The 9,577-nt window shown below is 38.0% G+C and overlaps 1 protein-coding gene across 1 annotated transcript in view; it reads left to right on the top strand.

Annotated features, from left to right (window-relative positions):
- NFKB1 (nuclear factor of kappa light polypeptide gene enhancer in B-cells 1) overlaps nucleotides 1-9,577 on the top strand; it is a 46,080-nt gene that overhangs the window by 10,592 nt on the left and 25,911 nt on the right. The window contains exons 4-5 of the mRNA XM_010133663.1: nucleotides 1,268-1,366; nucleotides 8,400-8,548. Of these exons, the coding sequence (XP_010131965.1) occupies nucleotides 1,268-1,366; nucleotides 8,400-8,548 (248 nt within the window). The remainder of the gene's footprint in view (nucleotides 1-1,267; nucleotides 1,367-8,399; nucleotides 8,549-9,577) is intronic.

Genomic DNA, 9,577 nt, shown 5'->3' with positions numbered 1-9,577 from the left:
CAGGAAGGAGTAACGCTGTATGTGTGAAAGCATAGGTAGGATAGCAAGGACGATAGTCTGAGGGAGGCCACACAAATGACTGCTGGGTCTGTTGGTTCACAAGTAATAGATGTGAAGAGAGACTGGGTTGTCTCAAGTGTTGTAACTGTAGAGATTGCTTTGCCTTTTGGGCAACTTGAGTTCAAACTCGTCATAGCACTTGCGACGTGCTCAGTCACTCGGTTCACTGTGGTAAGGCAAATACATGCGTAAGGATGAATTACGTTGTCTGGTCAGTGTCTGAATAAAAGTCAGATCTTTACATTTGCTTGGGAAACAAGTTCTTTAACTGGCAAAGGCTTTAGTGAGATAGGTATTGAAGCTAATGGTTAAAGTAATTTTTGAACCAGTTGTTCATGGTCAGCTAATACAGACTTTGAATTCAGAGTTGCCTACTATTAGAAAGAAGCCGAATGATTCTTGACGAAGGATAGAACACTAATTGTTACTGTTTGGACAGACTGGGAGCCCTGCATAAGGTGGAGTTTTGGCCAGAAATTGCAGGACTAGGGGGTAGATCTGAAAGTAATCAGAGCTGGGGGCCGCATGAAATAATATAGTTAGTTATGCTTAGCAAATGCATTTCCTTAAGAGTTGCATCTTCTGTGCCTTGTAGGTTACTCTGTAAAGGAGATATTATTTCCTATACGTAAAAAGGGAATAAATGGGCAGTTGTGCTCTATAGTGCTTGCTAATATCCTGCAGATCCCTAAAGTGTATTCAGACATCTGTTATGTAGCTGAGATGAAAACTCAGCTGTTCAAAGTCCCCTGAAGCTTTTGTGCTGTTTCTGAACTCCATTTGGAGACACAGCTTTCACATGCTCTTCTGAGAAGGAAGAAGCATTTCTGGTTTATCCCTATTCTTTTCTTTGTGATTATTTGAACTTCCTGGATTATTGTCATCTGCTCTTACATTCTTTAATCTTTATCTTGTTTTGAGAGTATGAATAGATCTCTGCTTCAAAGTATTTTCCCTTTCGAAAAGAAGAAAATTGGGTTGCTGCTATGTCTAAGAATGAGAATAGAACAGTTTCTCCAGGGTTCAGTGGTGTTTTGTTAGCCAGCACTCAGACAGCATTTCAGGGATGAACATTTTTAACTTTTCTTTTTGTGGGCGATTTGGGCAAGTCTGGTGTGTGTGCGTGTGCTGCTTTTGTTGTTGTTGTTGGTTTTTTTTAGTTTTGTTTCTAAACAGCTTTCAAGTTTCTTTTTCTTTATTTCCACAGAGGGGGTTTCGTTTTCGATACGTATGTGAAGGGCCTTCACATGGTGGACTTCCTGGTGCTTCTAGTGAAAAGAACAAAAAATCATACCCTCAGGTTAAAGTACGTACGTAAGTCATTAATTGTGCAGACTGAATATTAGTGTCATGTGTACTTGTACAGGACCTTACTTCATATCAACTTAAACTTGTACGAAATTACTCAAGACTGATGGCATTTCAATGCCAGCTTTCAAAATGATTTTTTAAAGGAAGTTGTCTTCACATTTGTGGAGTTGTTTTGGCACCGTATTTGTCTGGAGCAGTTGAGCAGTAAGCTTTCCTGCGCTTAAGACCTCACTGCTCTCATGCAGATTAATGGAGCTCTTCCTTAAGGTGCAGTTTTAGCATAGAGCAAGGCGTGAGCTGCGCCATTACTCCGCTTCTAGCATACTGCAAAGCATAAGTCTGGTCAGTTCTTCCACTTCACTCTAAGATGGTATTTTCCAAGTTTTCCTTCTCTTTCTGTTCATGTTATTCCTTACTCAATATCTCTAGGATACTCAGTTCTTGATATTCCTTTAAAGTCAACTGAATACTTTTCATTTTAGTAGGAGCAGCATTACGTTCAAGTGTTTGCTGAACATTTTGGGGGGCTTTTTTCCCCTGGAAAAAATTCAAAGATGTTAATCAAAGAAACATTCTGTGCTAGCACAGTATGAAGATTGTTACAGTGGTGATTAATCATTCTAGGATTAGAGAAGAACTGTCTTTGCTGATGATTTTTGGGGCAAATTCTTTTTCCATAGAAGTGGGGGAAAGATACACTGCGTCTTTTCAGAATTTTTTTTAATTTAATGAAAGTCTTAATCTTGGTATTGCATTACATCTTTAACTGCTGTACTAGAGGTTATCTCGTGAGGGGCTGGGTTAATGTATTTTAATTCTGGTGTTATCTCTTAATGTATTTTAAATCTGGTTTTATCTCTTATTCTCTCCTTTATGGGGAGAGAAGTGGAGGGAAGAGTGGCAAACAGTCCCACTCTGTCTTGGTGCGTGCCGCTCCTCAGCTTTCAGTGCAGTATGTCTGTAGGTCTTCTGCAGTTCTTGAGAAAGGCTGGAGTTTGGAACAGTTGCATCTCCTAAATGAATCAGTATGAGCATGACTCAATGGAAAATAGTCAGCATTGGCTGAGATAGCCTAGGGTGTTAGTCTTTCAAACTGAGAAGAGGCTGGGAAAGCTGATTTTGTATAGCCTTGCAAAACTCCTATGAAAAATTGCTAGCCGAGGCGAAGGGTCTAGTTGCTTTTCCTTCTTCTATTGTGACAGTATTGATGAACTAATGAATGAAATTTCTCCTGTGTGTTCAGGTATAAAATAATTTACCTCAGTTGAGGGTTGGATTCCAATCTGGTCTGTATTGGTAGTAATACAAATAATACTTTATAAAGGCGTGATGAGTCGCCTGATAGCTTGACAGGGAGATATGCAATGAGGAGTTACACAGGAAATGGAATTTCTCCGTGAGTTAACTAGAAAGCAAAATGTTCTTTGGCTTTCCATCAAACCTGTTTTCATTGATCATCAGATTTTAATTTCATCTAAAGCTTCCACACAACGTGTGTTGTCCCTTCCCCTCCCTCCCTCTTGTCCTACTGTGTGCATCTGGGTTTTTTCTAGTACAAATCTGCACATGGCAACACCTGCTGGGAGAGGCTGGCAAGGGAACACAACAAGTAAATTCCTCAAGGCCATTGCTTGTTAGTGCCTGTTCTTGATTCAAGTGGTGCCAGTAAAGACAGGAGTGTTTCACACCTTTTCCTGTAAGTCTCTTCTGTGTTTTGTCAAAGGGTGCTCGCCTTGTCTTAACTGAGATGAGCGCAGTTGAAGATTGCTGTTTCTTGTTGCATTGGGTTTTTAATCCTTTTTTTTTACTCTTGTGCCAAGGCCTTTGTCATAAAATATCCATTAGTTTATCACAGCACTATGAAAGGACACTAGCGTGAGCTTTGGCTGTACTGTAAAAAGGTTTCTGGGATCTCTCTTCTGCTTGGTCAACTGCATGCAGAAAGGTGATATGATTTACGAGTCTACCACAGGATGTCCTGAAAATAGACATCTTTACTGCACAAAAAAGTATTGCAGTCTCCCTACTCCCTTTTTGTAGGATGATGGATTGAAGGGCAAAAGAAAACACATTTATATTTATCTGGTATGACCTCTTGCATAATGTGAACTGTTCATCTTTTTTTCTTTTTTTCCCCTGCATCTAGTCCCCAAATTGTAGCTGAGCTGGAACATATCAATACGTGTCTGTTATTTAAAAGCCTGGAGAGCTGAAGACTTTGCTATGTCTAAGCAAGATGTTTTGTTAGTTAGCTACATATTTAACCACCTCCTGTACAGTATATTAGGAGGTGGTATAGGTCAGGACTTACTGTAGCAGTTCTGCAACACCAGTCTTCGCACTTAGGACAAATCTGCATTGGCCAGCAAGCCAGAACTGATCTAAAACTCTTCTTCTGACAGCACAGGCATGACAAATGGAGTCTTGATAACAGCATTATTTTTCTATAATATTAAAAATGGGATTAATTAATCTTTATGGTTTATGGAATTCTGTTCCTTTGTTTAACCCTCTCTTTGCTAACAGTGGTTGTGATTGTGATACCTTAGATTTTTCAGCAGTTTTTATATAACTTTGTGTGTAGTTATGGAGAGCAGAGATGTAACTTCATTATAGCATGTTCAGTATCTACATTTCATGACAAGTTTCGTGATAACAGTAGGAAGGTACCTACAATTTTTCATTTTTGTCTGCTAAAAATTGCTATCTACTATAGTTGAAATCAAAGCTTCTGAGCTGCTTATTCATCATTAGCTTTTTGTCCAGGGGAAGACACAATCAATAGGATAAGAAGAAAGAATGAAACTGATTTGTCTAATATTATCACTAGCTTACTTAACTATATAAATCTTTTATTCATAATTTGCTTGGGTTTATGTGTTTGAAAAACAGTGAGAAAAACTTGCGCAGAAGATTTCCACTGGCCTTCTTGCACGTTTACCATGCATGTCCTGATGTTGCATACTGATATTAGTGTAGGCACATTCATGTTTTACACTGAAGGACTTGATCCAGTTTTGGGTGTGAAAAGAATTTGCTGAAAATAGTGGTGTGAAGGAAATGTCCTGAATTTCCATCTCCTCGGGGGCAAATCTATGTGGGTGGCTGCAAACTCAAGTTGCCTATTCTCTGTGAGCTGGGTGTAAATCAGCTCCAGCCCAGAGACTGAGTAACTGATTGCTCAGAGGTGTGCCTGAGCTAAAGAGCACCATTTCTCTGGCAAAGAGTTTGGATACTGTGCAGTTCAGCTTGTGAATTGAAGCTGTATACCATTTTGGCAGCCCTGAACCCAGGCGCCTGAACAGGAGAACTGCCCATCCAGTCATGTCCTGGGGCTATCCTAAATTACGCCTCAGTTTGGAGATGAGTCTTCTTACTGAAATTGGAGTTTTCAGCACATACTTCAAGTTCAAGAGGGGAATTTATGGAAAATGATACTCAGGTTACCTTGTTGATTAGCCTTCTTGGTGAAGAAAGGAGCAGCATATTTTCTTGCCCACCCCCCACAGGAATTAAGTTCTAGAGTGATAGATCACTGATTGCAAGTTAAAAATTTGTTTAACAGCTGGATTAGGGAATAAACATGAGACAAGAATGAGAAGGCTTTTTGTTATAAATCTTTATCCCTCTTAAAAACCTGTACTGAACCAATTTCAGCCAAAGCTCAATTCAGTGAGATTTGTGCTTTTTACTGTTACGGTTAATTTGGCTGGGTATGGGGCACCGAGTCCCTTTAGTTGGGTTCCTAAAGCAGAGCACCTAACTCCATATTTTTGGTGTAAGAGTGACCTCACATTCAGAGGATCAGATCTTCAACTTTCTTTGGTTTAAATTACTTTATATTGCTTATTCTTAGACCTCTAAGTAGGCATTCAGTTGCCTAAATGACTCGTACCACATCCGAAATGTATTGTCTTAGACTGGCAACTGAAAAAGAAAATGATGCTGCTATCTGAAAACATACTGGTTATAAAGAGGGAGTAATGCCTCATCTGTGGAACACTTTCTGTGCACGTGTACTGAGGACAGCACTAGTCACATTCTGGAGGTTAGGCAGGGTTGGGGCTATGGCTGCTATAACAAAAGTGATTAGAAAGAGAAATAGTTGCTGGCTTTGTAGGTTTGACATGGACTTTTCCATCACTTGCTTTCTGTCATTGACCAATTGGTTTCACTTCTTGCTTGTAAGAGTAACTGGAAAAAACATTTTTGAAGTAGGAAAATTGTTCTTATAAAGGTTTTGTGTAAGGTTTCAGAAACTATGAAAAGTTGGCTTGGGTCTGGATTGCAGGAGGATGTAAAATAACTGAAAACTTTAAACTCTTGTTTTGAAACTGACTCGATTTCAAGTTCACAGAGTCCTTTTAATCTCTGAGACAAATCTCTCTCAAACAGAAACAGCAGATAAATGTGAGCCTGCAGCATTTTAATTTTATCAGATTAGATCAATTGAATGTTGCTTCAGTACAGGATGTAATCAAGTATTACAGCTATGCTCTTCCCAGGAACTCCTTATTTTCTTTTTTCTCCCTTGTGTTTAATACGAAGTTCAGCAGCTGGTTTTTTCGGCTCACAGCTCTGGTTTTGAGCAGTACAGCACCCACATGCTATCTCTCTCTCATTTGGAGTATAATATGTTTTTGCGTCAACACCATAATCCTTAGTTTTCTATAGATATTCAGTGTACTGTCTACCTTTTAATGCCTTTGACAGTAGTTTTAAGTTCTTTTGTAAAAGGTGAGAGTTATTTGTGTATCTTAGTGCCAGAATAAATTTTAAGTTCTGCAATTGTGGCATCAGTGATTCAAAGATGATGAAAAATCATTTCAGCCTTAATTTATGGTACATAAAGATATTGAAACACTGAGGCTATTTTGCTGGGCACCAAGATAACCTGAATGGCTCAAAATCAAGTAGGAAAGTCTGTCTATAAGAACTATAGGTAGGAAACAGTAGAGGGACATTCTGTAGCCTTGGCAGCATAGGACATCAGACTGGATGACAAAAATAGTCTTTTCTTGCCTTATGACCTACATAAGGTATTACGTTTTAAGAATTCTTTTGTTTTTCACCCAAGAGAGACTACAAAGATCATCCTGAGCTGAGTAACAGGGGGAGATTGCAATCTGGTTACCCGTGCAGTTGTCTGTTCTCCTTTCAGAGGCTGGAAAGTCCTTGACGTGCGGCAGTCCTACCTACGGTTTCACTGTGGTTTCTGCAGCTGCTGAAGGACTATCTCAAACTTTTCTGATGTGATAGTAGAACATGCAAGTTACTCATGAGTGTGACGCTGTACATGTGCTGTGAACTTTAAGGCGAGGAAAGGCTTGTTTAGAGAAGAATGAAATGAAAATAGTTTTCCAAAAGGCCCCCGTCCTTGAGAAGTTAATTGTAGTAGTGGTAGTGACCTGTGGCACCAAATGCAATCATTTTTATTTTCAGATGACTTTGTGAAAGTTGCATTTTCTCACTGCTGGTAAATGATGGAAATGGTGAGGCAGGGATTATTCTACATCTCTCTATTGTTTCAGTCCGGGAGGGATTACAGTTTGGAAATAGGAGGGAAGCATGAATACCCCATGTTTTGTATTTTAGAAACTGCAGCTTGTAAAATGCACCTTAATACAGTGTTTTACAGTTAACTAGCAGGCAGTGAGTACTGAGAGGACCTTTGCACACCTGTTCCTCCTGAAACAGCCTTTTCATAGTTGGGATTTTATTTTGCTTTTAGCAATGAATACAAGGATGGGGAGGGCATGCATGGTATGTACGTACAGTGTTTCAGCCGTGATGGAATGAGTTCAAGAGAGGGGTTAACTGAAGTGAAGGAAGCTAGCAGGACTTAGTAATGTGGTGAAATCATGGCAATCCCTGGTTTATCAGCATTTTATCAACAATATAACCTGAAGTATTCAGTTCATCACTGATTCATTGCTTTAATGTTTATCATGATCCTTTAATACCTTGGGTGATTAGATCTGTAAGCTGCTGTAATACAAAGAACTTGGCCCAAGGCAAATTAGAAGAAAAATTAGAGGAGGGGAAAAAACCCCAACATTGATAAAAGGGTTAATTAAGTGAATTGGAAGGGAAGGTAATGTTTTTTGTTTTTTTTTTTTTAGAAGGGGGGTAATTTTAAATTCAGCATAATTTGAAAGTTGTGCCTAACGGATAACTGACTTGAGTATTACTTGTGAGGAAAGAAAATAAAATTCTGAAGAATATATGTAAAGCAAGTAACTTAGCAATACAGTGTGTTTTTAGTAAATTCAGGTTTGTTTTTGAGGCAGTACTTGACATCACAATTTTAAAAGCTATTTAAAAAATATATGGTTATTAGAAACCGTAACAGGGAAAAGAAGCTTTGTAGTCTTCCAGAGCTGGCTATACTAAGGCATCCAGTTTACCATAGTTCAAGACCTGCAAAATCTTTGGTGGGAATTTAGCATATATCCTCTTGTACACTTAAGGAAATACTTACTGGGCTGCATAATATTCCTATACCTGTGAATATAGAATTAATTCACTTTAAAATGTCTATCTGAAGAATCGTCGTAATGAGGCCAAAATGTTTTAGGTCTATCATAAGATTTAAAAATAATATTTTAAGTGTTTTCAAATAGGGCAAAATAACATAGGGAGGTTTGTTAAGTACATGCATTTCCTTTATGCTTCTTAACATTCAATGATGTTTATTGTGAATTCAGTGTATTAACTGAAACTTAAGGAGAGCTATGTGGAGTAATTGGCCAGAATGTAAAACTGAGATTTGTGATTTGGGAAACGGAAGGTTGCTTTCCTTCAACTTTATGTTATTTCTTAACTTTTTTGGTCACTATTCCTGCCATTTGTATGTCAAGTTTAATTACAAAAAAAGTGTTGTCTTTTCTTTGCAGTTATCTGGTACAGTTAGTTTGTTACTTGTATTTCATGAGGAAATGCATGCATATTTCGAACTGGAATCATTACTTTCTCATTAAAAAAAGCCCAAACAAGCAGTCTCACATTTTCTTCATATTTGTTTACAGATCTGCAATTACGTTGGGCCTGCAAAAGTGATTGTCCAGTTAGTTACTAATGGGAAATACGTCCACTTACATGCCCACAGCTTGGTGGGTAAATTTTGTGAAGACGGAGTATGCACAGTTAATGCAGGACCTAAAGATATGGTTGTAGGGTAAGTCTGTCAGTGTGTTTGTAAAGCTGGGCTAGGGGAGAGAGGATCGAGTGTAAACACTGTAAGAAACAATACAAAACTACTACTAAGAGGCAGCTCAGTGGAGCGCTAGTCTTCACACTCCAGTCCATGTTTTGTTCATATCTGAAGTAGAAAAATAAATGGGATTTCTGTTTACCTTTGTAAAATTTGCTCTAAGCAAGCCAAATAGATTTAAGCAAGTAATTTTTCACTTAGAATTTGTAGGGTTTAAATCTCCTGGCATGCAGTCCAAATTTGTATTGGAAGCCCATTCTTTAAAATGTGAGTAGTTTTGATCGAAGAGAAGGAACTGTAAAATTAACAAAGAAAAGCTTTTGTTACCATTTCGATCAATATTTTACTTTTGCTGAATCCCACCAATATGGTGAAAAGTGTTAAGAAAGTAGGATTAGTAAATTTGAAATTAATGCAAGGAATGTATAAACATGAAACTACTAAATGAGTAAAACTTTTAAAGTCTAAGGCAGTAAGATTGTAGTGAAATTGTAGTTGGTCTGTTCTTGTTTAATTTAAAAGAATAATTGTTTATATCAGTAAATAGAGCTGAGGCTCTTGTCTACATTTTCAGGCTTAGATCAAGTTTCATGCTGGCTGTGAGTTTTAGTTCTGTGATCTCAAGAATGTCTTTGTTGGTGAAGAAGATGAAGTTTAAGAAGCTGAGAAATTTGGGAGAGAGTGATTCTTTTAAACTATAACTTTTGATGTCCAAGCCCAGTGCACTAACTTTACCAAGCACAACAATTTAAATAGCTTTATTTAAAATGCTCCTTTTCATCTTTAAAAGTTTGGCTCATTTCCTAACCTGTCTTGTTTTTCATCAGATGTTTAGAAACAGCTTTCCTATCCTCAGTTGACCCACACTAAAACTGAGTTACTGTCTTGTTTTCATACTTCAATATCTAATTGATTTTTAAATGTGCCAGGAGATTTTTACAAAAGCAGATCTTGTATTATGGAAGTTTTCACTCGCGTAGATACCTGAAGTGT

The sequence above is a fragment of the Buceros rhinoceros genome, unplaced genomic scaffold (genome assembly GCF_000710305.1).
Source record: "Buceros rhinoceros silvestris isolate BGI_N320 unplaced genomic scaffold, ASM71030v1 scaffold5483, whole genome shotgun sequence".
Lineage (NCBI taxonomy): Eukaryota > Metazoa > Chordata > Aves > Bucerotiformes > Bucerotidae > Buceros > Buceros rhinoceros.
The sequence above is the reverse complement of the archived record's forward strand: the minus strand, read 5'-3'. Positions and strand labels throughout refer to the sequence as shown.